Source organism: Neopsephotus bourkii, unplaced genomic scaffold (genome assembly GCF_033783945.1).
Source record: "Neopsephotus bourkii isolate Nb327-2 ecotype Australia unplaced genomic scaffold, CSIRO-AGI_Nbou_v1 NB_580, whole genome shotgun sequence".
NCBI lineage: Eukaryota > Metazoa > Chordata > Aves > Psittaciformes > Psittacidae > Neopsephotus > Neopsephotus bourkii.
In genome coordinates, this window is record NW_026901081.1 from 548,075 (window position 1) to 565,291 (window position 17,217).

At 48.6% G+C, this 17,217-nt stretch overlaps 1 protein-coding gene across 1 annotated transcript in view; it reads left to right on the forward strand.

Moving 5' to 3' along the window:
• C2CD3 (C2 domain containing 3 centriole elongation regulator) overlaps positions 1–17,217 on the forward strand; it is a 53,013-nt gene that overhangs the window by 29,364 nt on the left and 6,432 nt on the right. The window contains 8 exon segments of the mRNA XM_061351356.1: positions 1,597–1,735; positions 2,790–2,854; positions 3,361–3,566; positions 4,588–4,685; positions 5,664–5,840; positions 6,545–6,762; positions 8,615–9,650; positions 10,372–10,474. Of these exon segments, the coding sequence (XP_061207340.1) occupies positions 1,597–1,735; positions 2,790–2,854; positions 3,361–3,566; positions 4,588–4,685; positions 5,664–5,840; positions 6,545–6,762; positions 8,615–9,650; positions 10,372–10,474 (2,042 nt within the window).

The following is a 17,217-nucleotide window of genomic DNA, read 5'->3' on the forward strand; positions in this document are numbered from 1 at the left end:
GACAGCTGATTCTGAAATGAAGCTTTGTGTGGATAACTTCACCTGCAGACACTCATATCTCCAAGGCTCTTCCCAATTTGCATTCCTAGTGTGTAATCAATGTGTAAAGCTGCATTGCTTGTGCTATCTGGAGACTGTCAGACACTGCAGTGAGGAAGAGCAGTGTAAGTGCAGGGCAGTCTGAGCTCAGCCAGGCTTGACACACTGCTTCCTGCTCTGCAGAGCAGGAGCTACAGTTGGGAGGCTCATCACTTTGCTGAGGGGCACCAAAGAATTGGTTTTTGCCTGTAAATTATGCTAAACATATTAAAATATTCCATCCTAGGAGGATGTTTGGTTCTGGGTGTTCAGTGATGTAACACACTGGGTGAATTTGCAGGGGTTTGAAGCCCTTTGGTTTTCCCCTCAATTTGCTATCTGGGGATGAATCTCATTGCTAAAGATGAGTTAAACCCTTTAATATATCAGGTGCCCTTCACCTTGAGCACCTCTAGCACTGCATGACTCAACCATTTTAGGTCTGCTCAGCAGTTGGAGTGATCTGATCTTGTTTGGGCCATTGCACACTGCCTAAATACAAACAGGAATAAGGAACTGACCCGAGGTGAGATTACTGGAAATGTCTCTTAAGATGAATTGGTTCACAGTCCAGGTGATAACACAGGAAAGGAACACTCAGCAGCTTATGCTGTGAGAGGGTCATAGAATTACAGAGTGGTTTGTGTTGGGAGGGAGCTTAAAGCTCTTCCAGCTCCAACCCCCTGCCATGGGCAGGGACCCCTTCCACTGGAGCAGCTTGCTCCAAGCCCCTGTGTCCAACCTGGCCTTGAGCACTGCCAGGGATGGGGCAGCCACAGCTTCTCTGGGCACCCTGTGCCAGCGCCTCAGCACCCTCACAGGGAAGAGCTTCTGCCTAAGAGCTCAGCTCAGTCTCCCCTCGGGCAGGTTCAAGCCATTCCCCTTGGCTGTCCCTAAAGGCCCTTGTCCCAAGCCCCTCTCCAGCTTTCCTGCAGCCCCTTTAGGCACTGGAGCTGCTCTAAGGTCTCCCCTTCAGGAGCCTTCTCTTCTCCAGGCTGACCCAGCCCAGCTCTCTCAGCCTGGCTCCAGAGCAGAGCTGCTCCAGCCCTTGCAGCATCTCCATGGACTCCTCTGTTGGATCCTTGGTCCGATAGCTCCATGTCCTTCTTATGCTGGGATTAAGTCAACTCTTAAGTCAAAATGCTTTTTGTAACACTGGGTGTTTTCTGTGTATGCAGCTAGGATTGCCCAGTTCTATGGCCCATCATGAAGGACAGATCAAGCACTGGAATAGGGTCTTGTGGATTGGGGTTTTATTCCTTAGCTTTGCTTCTGACTCCTCAAATGATCAAATGGTTTTCCTGTTTCTCCCTCAAATATTCCAGTTTCTGCTCTGTAAAAGGTTCATGCAAGGTTTGCTGCCATTGTAAATACAAAGTATTTTCAGCTCCATCAATGGAAAGCAGTGTTTCCTATATGGTGGATCTCTTTGTATAATTATGTGCTTTCAATTTCTGAACTTAGGTATTTATTTTAAATGTTAATAACAAATCTGTATTTAATTCTGTATGATTTTAGGGAGTCCTTTGACAGAGCGTGAAGTGACAGCCCCCAGTAGCTGTGTCTCATTTGCTGTTGCTGGGGCAGATGCTCCAGTAACCACTTCAATAATAGACAATACAGACTCACCAGTCTGGGACTTTCAGCAAGAAGCAAGGTAAGTGCTGTGAGCTCGCACAGACACGTTTTGGATGTGACAGCCAAACTAGGTGTGAAAAGGACATAGCCACTAGGAGTGCCTTCTACTGGCCTGTATTCTCAGCTAAAAATGCTTGTTCCCATGTTTTGCAATCACCACACTTCCATACTGGGCAAAAAATTGATTGAGTTCAAGTTCAAGTTAGCATGAGGAAGGACAGTTTGATCATAGAATCAGAGTGGTTTGGGTTGGAAGGAACCTCAAAGCTCCTCCAGCTCCAACCCCTACCACAGACAGGGACCCCTTCCACTGGAGCAGCTTGCTCCAAGCCCCTGTGTCCAACCTGGCCTTGAGCACTGCCAGGGATGGGGCAGCCACAGCTTCTCTGGGCACCCTGTGCCAGCGCCTCAGCACCCTCACAGGGAAGGCATTTCCTAAACAAGGTGGAACAAGTCTGTTACAGGCAGCAAGAAGCACAGTGAATTCATTTTGACAGCCACAAATACATAGCAGTGCCTGCAGAGGAGTGGGATATGCTACCAGAGTGCTGAGCTGGATTTTGGCATTAGGGAATATATACTATAAAGATTAAACCACTGAAAGCCACTGAGAGCTGGAGTTTAAGTGTTTTGTATCAGAGTCTGCTTATGCTCAGAGTCAGTTCTCAATTTCTTCAGGCAACTTAAAAGCTGTTCTGTGTTCGACCCTGCATTTTCAGTTGGTTTCTTTCCACAAATCAACTTCAAACATTACAGCTTTGCTGTCACCCTATGACTGAGTCATGGGATAAACCAAATTTCCATTTCCCCATGGGTTTATTGTCCTAGCTTTTAAATTTACAAGAGGGAGAAGAGGGAAATACTTCTTGAATAAGCAAAAGCCCAAGCCATGTAAAGATAGTTATGCTTTTGAGGGCTCAGTAGTTTGGGGGTTTGTTGTATTCCATTCTCCTCCATCAGCCCAGAAGAAACTGGTTTCTCTGGATAGATGCAATGGCATTGAAACTTCAGAGGCATTTTACTGGGCTTGTTCTTTTTCCTGCTTTGTATAAAATGAGTTTTGTGCTTAACAGGTTATCCAAAGAGCTTCTGCTGGATCCACAGCAAACCTTGGTCTTCAAAGTGTGGCATAAAGCAGGTACAGTTTGTAGTGCAATGTAGAGAGAAGTGTCCTTTCTGCACCCCTGACTTGTATTTCATAGAATCATGGAGTGTTTTCCCCTCCCTGAGCTGCTGCTCACACTCTGGGGGTGCAGCCTAGCACATGGGGGGGTTCTGGGCTCAAGCGCTCACTGGAGCTGGGTCATGGGGAGTTTCTCCTCACCCAACACCCCAAGTCCTTCTGAAGCTCCATCCAGTCTCCCCCATCCTGTGTCTGTGCTGGGAATTGCCCTGACCCAGGGGCAGGACCTTGCCCTTGGCCTTGTTGAACTCCATGAGGTTCACACAATCCCTTCTCTCTGACCTGTCCAGGTCCCTCTGGATCCCATCTCTTCCCTCCAGCATGTTGACTCCTGTACAGTGTCTTTCTCTGGGAAGTCTAGATATATTTCAGGGGCTGTACAAGTGATGTTTAGCATTCCTGAAGACGTTTTGTTTGCATGCAGTTCAAATTAATACATGGTTTTTGTTGTTCCTCCCCAGAGACTGAGCGAGTGATAGGGTTTGCATCAGTGGACCTGTCTCCTCTCCTTTCTGGCTTCCAGCTCGTGTGCGGGTGGTACAACATCACAGACTTCAGTGGACAGTGCCGAGGGCAGATCAAAGTAGCAGTCTCCCCTCTTCAAAAGTTAAGTCATCTCAAAGAAGAAAGACAGGCAAGGATGTGGAGCCAGCCACCGAGTTCTGCAGTACGTGCTTCACTTTCCTCCCAGTGCATATCTGATCACATGCCTCATAATCAGCACTGACTTGGGCTGTAGTGATGGGACAAAGGGTAATGGGCTAAAACTGAAGCAGAGGAAGTTCAGATGGGGTACAAGGAAGAAGTTCTTTACTGTGAGGCACTGGAATGGGTTGCCCAAGGAAGTTGTGAATGCTCCATCCCTGGTGGTGTTCAAGGCCAGGTTGGACAGAGCCTTGGGTGCCATGGTTTGGTGTGAGGTGTCCCTGCCCATGGCAGGGGGTTGGAACTGGATGATCCTAAGGTCCTTTCCAACCCCATTCTATGGCTCTATGATTCTGTGATTCTATGACTTTGTGCTGATGAGCAAATAGCAAAAGCACTGTCATGGATCAGGCTGTGTAAACCTTAGGAAGCACTTCCTTAAGGATTCTGCTGTATGTTGCCATGGTCGCTGCAGACCAACGCTGGTTAGACCATTCATTCAACCCTAGGTCATGAACACCTCCAAAGGCTTCACTCCCTTGTTATTTCATGGGTATTTGTGGTGTTCTTTTTATTGTTAGGGGAATATGCTGTGGGTTTGGATGTCTGGGAGCCTGGCATTGTTCTGTTTGCTGCTTTGGGTTGCAGCTGATGCCCCAAACACTACAGATTCATCCTTTCATTGGTTAAGAAATGTCTAATTTGGTAAAAATCTTTGGGTTTGGTAAGATTTGCCATTTCTTGTGGGATTGTCTTATTCTCTAGCCTTTCCAGTTGCACTGGGGAGTGATACACACATGTAATGAAGGCTCTACAGCCTATTTACCATCACTTTACTCCTCAGTGGTGTGGATGGGATTAACAATGTTTCTGCAGTGAGAGTGTTGTGAAACAGTGCTTTGGCTCAGTGCTGGAAAGTCCTTTGGAATGTTAAAGCTATTTAGAAACCTTCAGGTTTTGTTTGCTACCTGAAGAAAATACTGCTTTTTTCCCCTATTTTCTTGCTGTGGAAGACTCATGCACAATGTTCCTCTTTCTTCTAGGTGAAGGCCAGCATTCCAAAGCTCCCCACTAATGCTACAGGCATTGCCAAGCAGATGACTACCTTGTCAAAGGAAGTCAGTGCTCCGACTCGAGAGCGGTAAGTGCATTGGCTATCCAACGGTTTGATTACTTTAAGAGCTCAATAATCAACCTACCTGAAGCCTGTTGGCTCTAGTGAAAAAGCACCAAACCCTGCCAAAGGTCTTTCCTTGTGTTTAGGCTTAAAGATTGCACCAAATTCCCTTTGCCAGTGTGAGGGTGGCCCAGGAGATTACCTGAGAGAGGTTCCTGTGGACTAAACCCAGATGTGCTTTTTACTTCTCATTAGTATTTCCCAGTTTCTTTCCTTTGCACCCTTCGACATAAGGATTCACACTGTGCCATTGCTGAAACTGTCAGGTGCTTCTTCCAGGCCTTTAGCATAGAATCACAGAATGGTTTGGGTTTGAAAAGGAAAATGCACAATAACTGATGAAGAGCTGTCAGTGTAGTTTACAGCAGGATCAGATTCCAGGTTTAAATCAGGTGTATATTTAGGAGAATAATATTTATTATGTCCAGAAATATAGGACTGAAAGAGACTTTCTCAGTCATTCTATCCCTTTCCCTGCTGTCAAAATCAATCATAAATGAAATGGCAGGGACACCTTCCACTAGACCAGGTTGCTCCGGACTCATTCCTGTCCCTACAGGCCCTTGTCCCAAGCCCCTCTCCAGCTTTCCTGCAGCCCCTTTAGGCACTGGAGCTGCTCTAAGGTCTCCCCTTCAGGAGCCTTCTCTCCTCCAGGCTGACCCAGCCCAGCTCTCTCAGCCTGGCTCCAGAGCAGAGCTGCTCTAGCAGCTCTGGGGCCTCCTCTGGCCTCGCTCCAACAGCTCCACGTCCCTCTCGTGCTGCTGCCCCAGAGCTGGATCAGGACTGCAGGGGTTTCTCCCCTTCACACAGCAGAGGGGCAGGATCCCCTCCCTTGACCTCCTGCTCACGCTCTGGGGATGCATTTCACTGATTCTGGCTATCCCCAGCTCTCAGCCTTCTCACAGTCAGAGCTTTCACCCTGTTTTCTGTTGCTACCCACAGGCCTGTTTCTCACCGCACCGTTCCCTCTGGGGCACGCACACCTCGGCACAAAGAGCACATGAGGAACGTGCGCAGGTTCCATGAATCCCTGCAGCAAGCAGAAGGGAATGCTCAGCGGGCAGCAAAGATGGATTCCTTGTCACTGTCCTCACGTGCTTCCCTTCTGACTGCTCTCAGGTAAAGCAGATCTGCTAACAACATGGTGAGCAAAGCAATAGGTTTGCAAAGCCCCTCTCCAGGTTTCTTATAGCCCTTTTAGGCACTGAGAGCTGCTCTAACATCTCTCCAGAGCCTTTTCTTCTCCAGGCTGAACAAGCCCAAATATCATTCAGTATATGCCAAATTATCATTAAATCAGTAATGTCCTTAGTTCTTAATAAAGTAGAAATCCTCTGTCAGTTAATACTCTTTGTCTTTATGACTTCATAGAATCATAGAATAGTTGAGGTTGGAAAGGACCTTAAGATCATCAAGTTCCAACCCCTTGCCATGGGCAGGGACACCTCGCACTAAACCACGGTACCCAAGGCCTCGTCCAACCTGGCCTTGAACACTGCCAGGGATGGAGCATTCACAACCTCCCTGGGCAACCCATTCCAGTGACTTCAGCTGGAAAATCATCTCAAATGCAACTCCTTTGACTAAGTTTAAAACAAGCTCTTTTTTGTGTCTTCCAGCCTAAGTTTCATAGCTAATTGGGCATTTGCTCTTGAGTGTTAATCCTGTCAACCTCAGCACTTGCCTGCTGATCTCTTTTTCAGTTATAACCTTTAATCTCATATTTCATACTTACATGCTGTTGATTGGAGTGATACAAATGGAACCACTCTGCCACAAGCTTTTTTTTTGCCTCTTACCCAATTTCTTCCCTCTGCTTACAGAAAAAACTTGAGTGAGCTGGATGAGGTGCAAAGGTACTTCAGTCAGAAGCTGACCAAATCTTTTCCTGACTTCAGTTATGGGAACACATCCAGACCAAGTCATGAAGAGCAGGAGAGTGATCGTCGGGGTTCAGTGAGCAGAGAAGTGGATCCCAATGGATGCCATCTTTTAGAAAGATCTAGTCAGTTGGTGTCTCAGGTCAGCAACCTCATCAGTGGTAAGTTGTCACCTGGTTTAGAGTTTGTTGTCAGAAGCTGCCTTAAAGGATCTGCAAATGTTCTATGTATTGAGGACCATTTCTTGGTGTTGGTGACCCATGTGTGTTGGTCCAGTGGGAGAAAGGCTTGTAGGGACTTCCAAACCCCTCTCACAAATGACAATGTTGAACTGAAACAGTGAGAAATAAGATTCAGTGGGAGTTAAGGCCCTGTCCATAGAGCCTGAACTCTACTGGAATTTCAGTGTCTGCTCAGTGGGAAAAGGGAGATGTGTGGAAAAATGATCATCACAGAGATGATGCGAGGGCTGGAGCAGCTCTGCTCTGGAGCCAGGCTGAGAGAGCTGGGCTGGGTCAGCCTGGAGAAGAGAAGGCTCCTGAAGGGGAGACCTTAGAGCAGCTCCAGTGCCTAAAGGGGCTGCAGGAAAGCTGGAGAGGGGCTTGGGACAAGGGCCTGTAGGGCCAGGCCAAGGGGAATGGCTTGAACCTGCCCGAGGGTAGACTGAGCTGAGCTCTTAGGCAGAAGCTCTTCCCTGTGAGGGTGCTGAGGCGCTGGCACAGGGTGCCCAGAGAAGCTGTGGCTGCCCCATCCCTGGCAGTGCTCAAGGCCAGGTTGGACACAGGATCTGTCATTCTACGATTCTATGACTGATGCTCAGATGTGGTGGTAAAATTGTAAATGTCTGAGAAGAAGGAGGTGCCTTTGCTCCTAACACAGGTCATAGAATCATAGAATAGTTAGGGTTGGAAAGGACCTTAAGATCATCAAGTTCCATCCCCCCTGCCATGGGCAGGGACACCTCGCTCTAAACCATATCACCCAAGGCCTCGTCCAACCTGGCCTTGAACACTGCCAGGGATGGAGCATTCACAACCTCCCTGGGCACCCATTCCAGTGCCTCAGCACCCTCACAGGAAAGAATTCCCTCCTTAGATCCAATCTAAACTTCCCCTGTTTCAGTTTTAACCCATTACCCCTTGTCCTGTCACTGCAGTCCCTAATGAAGAGTCCATCCCCAGCATCCCTACTGGAACAGGAGCCTAAACATTAAAAAATCCTCTTTGCAATCCTGGAAATCTCTGGCGATTTAACATCTCTTAAAAAGCCACAATCAACTATTTTTGGTTCCTAGTTAGCAGATCGTAGCAATTCCTTAGATAATACAGACTGGTTTGGGCTGAAGGGACCTTAAAGCTCCTCCAGCCCCAACCCCTGCCACGGGCAAGGACCCCTTCCACTGGAGCAGCTTGCTCCAAGCCCCTGTGTCCAACCTGGCCTTGGAATGAGGGAATTTCTGTTTGTCAAATATTGAATTAACAGTTGTCTGTCATTTGATCCAAGTTGTTAAATTGAGCAGAAAGGTTGAGAATGTCAGTAGCAACTGTGTCTTCTGGGCAGAAAACTAGGGAAGCTGTGAGAGGAAAAGCTGGTAAGAGTATCCATCTTTCCTGTGGAGATTATTCCTCTCCTCTTCCTATGTGGTCTGAACTGTCCAGTCTGGTTTCAGCCACACCAAGCAATAGGTGTTTTTTCCATTGGCTTTAGGTGTACTCTGTATCAGAGTATTTTCACTGTCCAGTTTTTCCCTGTACATGGATGTGGGTATTTCCAGTTATTTCCCTGTAATTTAATCCTGAACATTTCCTTTTCCCTTCAGATTTCTGCCCTTCTCTGGGCCTTGTCAGTGATAGAGAGCAGAATGTGATCACATCAGCAGTGTCTGACAAAGTAGTGCATATTTAACTCAAACCCATTCTTACATACATGATTTTCTGCAGAAAGCCCAAATAAAGCAGATAAAAGGTAAATCATGGCTCTGTGCATTTACTGATGCTGTTTTCTGTTCATCAGACTTACAGACTATAACCAAAACCAGTAAAGAATCATCTCATGTGCATCAAGACAGCAGCAGAAAGCTGGGTGTTACACGTGTACCGAGCCAGAAGGATGATGAAGCTGGACCTGAAGTGTGTCAAGGCCAACTTGAGTTGGACTCCTCCAGCATTTGCAGTGATACACAACAGCCATGCTCTTCTGGGAGACCTGTGTTTGATAGACACATGTTGCACGAGCTTCTAGACCAAGCTGTCCCTGATGAGGAGCATCCTTTGCCAGGGGGCTCTATCCAAGAACATGAAGGTGCTTTCGCTGTCCAACCACACAGTGAAGAAGAGTATGAAGAAGATGTTATAGAACCACGAACTCTCAATGAAATAACAACCATGACAGACAAAACCAGTCCCTGGTCCAGTGTGCTGTCTGATGGGGAGCAGGGGGCTGACCTGCAATCCATAGACTTGAGGCCTGAAGACCAGTGCTCAGTGGACACTGATTGTTTCCAAAGAGGAAACAGGAGAAGGAGCATGCTCCAAGGTGACAACCAAAGCTTGCTCACCACCTTTAGCTCATGCATTAGCCTCCGTGCAGATGGGAGCAGTATTTTGGCAGCAGCAGAAGGAAATCAAAGCTTGAATAGAGGCACGGAAGCAACTGAGAAGGAGCTCTTTCAGCCTGCTCACTTATCAGAGCTGCATCAAACAGCCAATAGGCCTGGAGAAGATGGAAACTGTAACTGGGATAAAGCATTTAATGCTAAACCTCTAGATCAAAATGTAGAGTTTCCAGCAGCCTCCAAAGAACAACTGGCATCTCCAGGAGATGTTGGCTTGACCAACCCAGAAAACACAGAAAGAAAGGAAGAGGAGGAAAAAGGTGAGGTTGTAAATGAAGATCATCAAGACAAGGAAGAAAGTGGTTCTGGTGAGAGCTGTATTAAGAGTGTGTCAGCCCAAGCAGGCTCGGAAGGAAACAGTGAATGCTTTTCTGATGACAGTAGTGAAGACCCACTGGAAGAGTCAGAAAAGGCTGTCAAACCCAAGATTGTTTTGTATCCTTTTCTTACACACACATTGCATTCAAGGAGAAATACACTGTGGGGAGCTCTTCCCTGGGAAGTGAGAGGTGGTGACCTGGGAAGGTGTCAGAAGACCCTGTTACATTGGGTTTCACACTGTGTAGTGATGACAGTGTTCAAGGCCAGGTTGGAGCAACCTGCTGTAGTGGAAGGTGTCCCTGTACATAGCAGGGGGTTGGAACTGGATGAGCTTTAAGGTCCTTTCCAATCCAAACCATTCCATGATACTATGACTTCCTCGCAGTTTGTCACCAATATCCATGAGAGGTATTTCATTTTGGGTAGTGGCAGCCTGTCTTCTTGCATTTCTTCCCCATGCTGTTTTTCTCCATGGATTACAGCTCTTGTGTTCCTTCTGTATTCATGTAGTGTGTTTTGCTCTTTCCCACCGTTCTTGCACAGATCCCAGATCTCCCATTCTGTTTCACTAAGTTGTGTTGGGATTCCTGCAGGATGAAGCACTCTACACGTATGTGAGGTATTACTGTAAAGCAAGTTGGTGGCCCACGCTCTGTGAGGCCAGGTGAGAGAACCAGATGTTGAGAATTGTAGAATATGGATTAAAATGAACGAGATTCAACATCTGGAAGCCATTAACAGCTGTTACAAGGGGGTTTATTCCACATCTGCAGCTCCAGTGGGGCTCTGTGCAGCGACACCATGCCAGAGGTTGTACCTTAACAGTTCTGTTCAGATCTGATCCTGTTGTTGTTCCCAACTTCTTCCTTCCACCCCAGCAGATGGAAGCCACTATGAGACTGCTCAGCATTTCTTCTCGTCCCTCCACAGCTCCAGAAGTAAGTATGGAACGTCCTTTCCTTTCTTGTCCTAGTTCAGCAGAGTCCATTCATTAAAGCAGGAGCAAAAGTACCTGTCAGCACTCAGGGTCACAAATCATGTCAAGGAGAACCTTTCTGATACCTTTTCTCTGTGTGAGAATCATTTTCAGTGTTGATGGCTGCAGCATCTGTGATACTTAAGGGTTTACATAAACCAGTTTGTCTAAATACTCAGTGGACGTTGCTCCTCTGCAGTGGGGTCAGTGAACGGGGCTGGAGCTCACTGTGCACTTCTTCAGGCTTTAATGTGAGGTAAGAACTTTGGTAAGGGCCTGCAGGGCCAGGCCAAGGGGAATGGCTTGAACCTGCCCGAGGGGAGACTGAGCTGAGCTCTTAGGCAGAAGCTCTTCCCTGTGAGGGTGCTGAGGCGCTGGCACAGGGTGCCCAGAGAAGCTGTGGCTGCCCCATCCCTGGCAGTGCTCAAGGCCAGGTTGGACACAGGGGCTTGGAGCAAGCTGCTCCAGTGGAAGGGGTCCCTGCCCGTGGCAGGGGTTGGAGCTGGATGGGCTTTAAGGCCCCTTCCAGCCCAAATCATTCTATGATTCTATCGTTTCAAGGACACAATCTGTAACTTGTAACAACAACTCCAATTTGTGTCTTTTAGATCAGGATGAAATGAGGGAGTTTGTAGCAAAAGCCTCTCTTGGTGATTTTTCCTCATACAGGAAAGCTGTTGATTGCTTTTCCTGTTTTGTTGTTGGCTTGCTGTGCATCAACGTGTGTTTAACGTGCAGGGGGATGTGGCTCGCTTGTTTCGGGGTCTACGTCCTCTTCATTTCCAGCCCCAGCTTTGTGATGGGTGTTGGTGCAGGTCTGGGTGCTGCAGCAGTCGGGTTGTCTGTTTACTACTCCCAGAATACATAATGTGTTGGTTCCCCTCCTCATGACCTATGAAACACGTGCTTTAAGGAACATTTATGTCACTGGGAACAGCCTGCTTGATTAAAGAGCACGGAAATGGGCAGGATCTAATAGCTCTGAAGTAATGGAAACTATTTTAGATCAATAAACATGTTTACAGCTCAGGTGAATTACCTCACTTGTTGATGATTTGTGTTGTAAAAATGATTTTTTTCCTGATTTACCCTATATTACCTTTTCCTAAAGCTCTTGGAACTTGTTCCTTATGGCAGTAGCAACCTTCATCAGAGGAGACTTGGTTACAGTATGCTTCAAGGATCCTCAGATGTGTCTTGATGCTAACACCTAGTCTGCAGCGTGTCTTAGTGCATGCTTTTTGTGCTGTGCCTAAATAGTCTGGATGAAATCAGCAGCAGAACCTCAGCTGTGTTTCTCCTTTGGAATGTCCTCCAAATCCTCTGTGTTTGCCTCTCTCCATCACCGATTCCCCCTTTCCTCTGCCTTGTTGCCATCTCCCTGCTTCTGAGTTTTGCTTTCTTCACAGACTCAGCTCCAGTTCTTCCAGGTCTTCCTGAGCATCTGCAAATCATCACTGAGACCCATGGATTAATATTAACACCAGCATTACTTTGAATTCCCTCTCTCTGCAGTGCTAAGCTTAATGGCTGAAACACCCCTGAAAGTGAGTAATAATGAGGGAGAATATTATTGGCACTATTTGGATATAGCTGACCTTAATCCAGCTTCATTCCAGGATCAGCTACACCTACTCCTTCACTGTAGCACTTGCAGGGGTCTGTTGAGACAGGACTCAGTTGTGCCTTGTGTTGCACGCAACACATCACATCAAACATCAAGCACCCTGGATGAAGACTGAGTTTGTGCCCTATGCTGACGGTAAAACAGAGTTCAGGAAAACTGCTTTCTCATAGTTTTGTCCTGAATTAGCTCTAAGAACCTCGGTTTCTAAACCTGGGCTGGTTTCTGCACAGCTCAGCAAACACGGAGCATGACAGCAAGGCTGAAATCGGAGCTGTTGTTGTCTGAAGAGATGCAGTCCCCTCTGGCTCACGTGGCAGCTGGCAAACTGCTCTCCTGGCCTTCCCAGTGGTGCTGCCAGCTCCCTCTGTCTTGTCTGACTCCCTGCTTTCCCTGTCTTCCTCCTCCAAAGGATGAAGAAGTGGCAAGAAGGGGAAGCCTTCACGTCAAAGGAGCTGGCTGCAAGGACATGAGGTTCTGAGAAGGTGCCACAGCAGCTCCATCCACAGCCTGGATGCTGTGGTCACCTTCTGGGCACCTCAGTTTTGCAGAGCCTCATGAAATCTTTCCTTTTGAGACCTTTTATCTCCATTATATCAGACTCAGGCTTCCAGTTCTTTAGCACCTTCCCAGCTCTTCTCTTCCCCACTGGTCACCCACTGTCCTGCCTGATCCACCTGCCTTGGGGTGACTCTTGCTGCTGTTCAGGTTCAGCAGCAGCTCTGCACTTTGCCAAGCCCTGGATGAGGCCTGGAGCAAGCTGCTCCAGTGGAAGGTGTCCCTGCCCATGGCAGGGGTTGGAACTGGATGAACTTTAAGGCCCCTTCAACCCAAACCATTCTATGATTCCATGATTACTATCCAAGCCTTATCTCTGTTGCTCCAGCATCCATTCTCCCTCTTCACCTTTACTGCATCCATATGTTCCATATTATTTTATATAGTATAGCTGATCTTTCAGGGCCAACATTTACTCTTTCTGGGTGTGTTGTTCCCCTCAGAGAGCACCACAGCATTGGTTCTGGGAAGGTTCAGGACAATCATATTGTAGAGGGAAAGCATTCCAATGTGATTCCAGTGAATCACATTGAAACCACTGGAATCACATTGAAACCATACTACGGGTATGGGGATACCCATAGCCAGGCTGCTGCCTTTCAGAGTCAGCCCAGTCTAATGGTCATGGAGCTGGTTTGGGGGAGCAGGAGGAAGTATTTAAAGAATTGGAGATTTAATAGAATATTCATTAGAATGTTTTGATTTTTCCCCCCTACCTCTATGAATATTCCAGAAGGATAAGAAATATGGAAACCAATTTTACATAGAATAATTCATATTTGTATATGAATAGATTTACCTTCGGTGTAAACTAGAACCAACACTTTTCTAACACAGATCTGGACAGATTCAGAAGAAAAGGGCTGTATCTGTTCTATAAATGGCCACCAACTGTCCAAACAGCCTTTACTGGTTGGAATGTTTCCTCTTGACCTGCTCCCAGTTCAGCCACAGCCACTAAAGCTCTTCTCTTTCCTCCCTCAGCTTACCCAGGGAGCAGAGTTAAGGCTTTTAGCCTCTAAATTCACCCTCCTGTCCCCTGGAACAGAAATGCTGATGTTCCCTTTCATTTTCACAAGCAGTAAAGCAAACAGCAGGGCTGAATTCCTGACGTCCCTTTTGGAGTCACTGGCTCTGGTCCATGCTTTGATAGGAACCTTTTCCTGTCCAGAAGGCAGAAGTAGGTACAAGGTCATGGCAGGGGGAGGCTGTAGCCTATTAACACAGATCTGTTTTCACTCCTTCAGCCCTGTGCACAAACAAACCCAGACGTTCAACTTGCTGAGCCCCAGGGCTGGAACCTTCCCCAGCTCCGGTACCAGGGTTCTTTGACCTTGAAATAACTCATCCCCCAAAACCTGAGCAATGCTTATAAATGTTTGCATTCCTCCAGCCTCTGGCACTCAGCAATTCCATAATCCAGGTCCTCTTTCCTCTTGGATCTTCCTGATTAATGGGTGCAACCGTGGCTGAGTGTTGGGTACCTGGAGGCTGTGACAGCGTTGGCTTAGAGACAGAGGGGGGGAAACCCAAGAGGGTTAAATCTCTGAAATAGCCCCTTTGATCTATCAAAAAGCATCTGAAAGATGCAGCTTAGAAGGTCTTGATAAATGTTTTTTGTATGAGGAGTGTGCATGTTTCTGTGTAGCTTTATATGGAGGTAGGTATGGAATTGTAGCCCTTCTGCATGGAGACCAGTGATGAGTGGTGTCCTCGGGGTTGGTGTTGGGACTGGTCCTGTTCAACATCTTTGTTGGTGCCATGGACAGTGGGATTGAGCACCCTCAGCAGGTTTGCTGATGCCACCAAACTGTGTGGTGCAGGGACACTGGAGGGAAGGGATGGGATCCAGAGGGACCTGGACAGGCTGGAGAGGTGGGACCGTGTGAACCTCATAGGGTCCAACAAGGCTCATGTGTGAGCTCCAGTGTTAACTGCCCCTTTAAACTTCTCCCATTGCCTTTCACACCTTTGCACATAGAAGAGCAGCAGGAAGAGCTGCTGAACCTTTCCTAGAGCTGGAAATTCATCTGTAGGAAGCTCCTTGGGGTAGTTACACGCGTCTGAACACCTCTGCACTGCTGCAACCAGAGCCGGTGGTAAGAGGAGGAGGAGTTCAGCCACTTCTGTCTGAAGCAGGCTGCAAGTGCTGTGTTTTCCAGGCACACCTCATTTACTGGCAGTCAGGAGCACACAAGCTGCAATCCATCCCCTTGGTGTCATCTAACAGCAGCAGACACCTGCTCCTGTGTCGTGTTTTCAGTGTTCCTTTGGGGTATGTTATTGCACTGGAGGCAAAATGGGAGCAAGGGGCAGGTTCCTGCAGCAGCCTCTCGCACCATAACAGCTCCACTTTGGTGTGCCTCAGGCAGGAGAAGTCCTGTGGCACCCCTGGAGTGTTCACTGTAAGGACAAAGGAGGAAAGCTCATTTAGTGTCTACAGATGTGAGCTGCTGTTTCTCTGTTCCCATGGTGCACAAAGATGTGTGCAGCACGAGTACAACGGAGAGGAGAACGGTGAGAGACAGGAAATGCAGCTCCATGGCCCTTTGAAACAGCATTAATTGGATGGTTTGAGGAATTTAATAGAGAACCATTGCTATGGGGGAGACCAGGAGCCCTGAGAAGGACTTGGGGTGTTGGGTGAGGAGAAGCTCCCCATGACCTGGCTACAGTGAGCGCTTGAGCCCAGAACCCCCCCATGTGTTGGGCTGCACCCCCAGAGCGTGAGCAGCAGCTCAGGGAGGGGATCCTGCCCCTCTGCTGTGCTATGGGGAGACCTTAGAGCAGCTCCAGTGCCTAAAGGGGCTGCAGGGAACCTGGAGAGGGGCTTGGGACAAGGGCCTGTAGGGCCAGGCCAAGGGGAATGGCTTGAACCTGCCCGAGGGGAGGCTGAGATAAGAGAGGAAAGATGCGGCCTCAGCTGCCCTCAGGGGGTTAAAGAAGCTGTGGCTGCTTCAGGCCATGCTGCTCCCTGGCTCTCCTGGCCCCAGGGTTGGTTTGAAAGCCAATGCCTTGCTCCAGCCTTCGCCTGCAGCCCTGGGCTGCTGCTCCAGCCAGCCAGGCTCAGCCCCAGTGGGAGCAGTGCTAAGGTCTCCTGAGGTGATCGGCTCCTCCCTGTGAGATGAGCTCCAGGATCCTGTTTCTGCTCTGAGCTCACCCTTTGGGGTGGGAAATGGGGGTTTTGGGTCAGGAATAAGTGGTTTTGGAGATGTTTGTGTTCTGTTTCCTGTGCTTCACAGGCTCAGATGTCTGTTAACCGGTGACAGCAGCGCTGGGGATGACCCTTAGGGGAAACACTGCAGATAGAAAGAAACAGCCTGATGTCCACATAGAATCACAGAACCAACCAGGTTGGAAAAGACCTTTAGGTCCAACCATTCCCCATCAGTGCCAAGGCCACCACTGCCCCATGGCACTGAGGCCTCGTCCCCACGGGGTGTGAACCCTTGCAGGGCCGGTGCCTGCAGCCCTGCCCTGGGCAGCCTGTTCCAATGCCTGAGCACCCTCTGGGGCAGGAATTGCTCCTCAGCTCCATCTAAACCTGCCCTGGTGCAGCTTGAGGCCGGTTCCTCTTGTCCCATCCCTTGTTCCTTGGGAGCAGAGCCCAGCCCCTCCTGGCTCCATCCTCCTCTCAGGCACTTGGAGGCAGCCATCAGGTCCCCCCTGAGCCTTCTCTTCTCCATCTGAACCCCCCAGGTCCCTCAGCCCTTCCCCATCACCCTTGGGCTCCAGGCCCTGCACCAGCTCCATTCCCTTCTCTGGCCCCGCTCCAGCCCCTCAATGTCTCTCTTGCAGTGAGGGGCCCAGCACTGAGCACAGGATCCGAGGTGCAGCGCCCAGCTCATCCTCCCTGTCCCTGTGTTTGCTGCAGCCACAGCACAGGACGTTAACCAAAAGCTGATTTCACAGCAGTTGCAGCTTCTGCAAACAGACAGGACCAGGAGAGGCCCAGTTTTCCTCCAGGATGGTTTTCCAGTGCCTGCTCCCATGTGGCTTCCTGTGGATCTGTCGTGTAGCAGACTGGCCTCTCCATGGCAAAGGGGGCTGGATTGTAGGGCTCTGCAAAGTAAAGTTACAAATCAAATCAGTTAATAATTCAATTGAATGATTAAACCCCAATATTGAGGGTGTCAGAAGCCAGTGGAGACCTTCCCATGGCTCCTTTGGCTGAGGGTGGGCACAGATTGAGAGTTCATGTGCCTAAAAACCATTCTGGTACAGGTCTGTACCGTCTGCTTTCTGCAGTGGTGTGAACAGCCAGCCTTGCAGCAGCTGATGGTGTGTCAGGCAGGGGGATGCTTCACCATGGTGGATATGACTCTTTCCAAGCACTTGGAACAAAGAAAAGGGTTTATCCAAACACCTGGAACAAATGTGGGGTTATAGAATAGAACCATAGAATGGTTTGGGTTGGAAAGGACCTTAAGATCATCCAGTTCCAACCCCCTGCCATGGGCAGGGACACCTCACACTAAACCATGGCACCCAAGGCTCTGTCCAACCTGGCCCTGAACACTGCC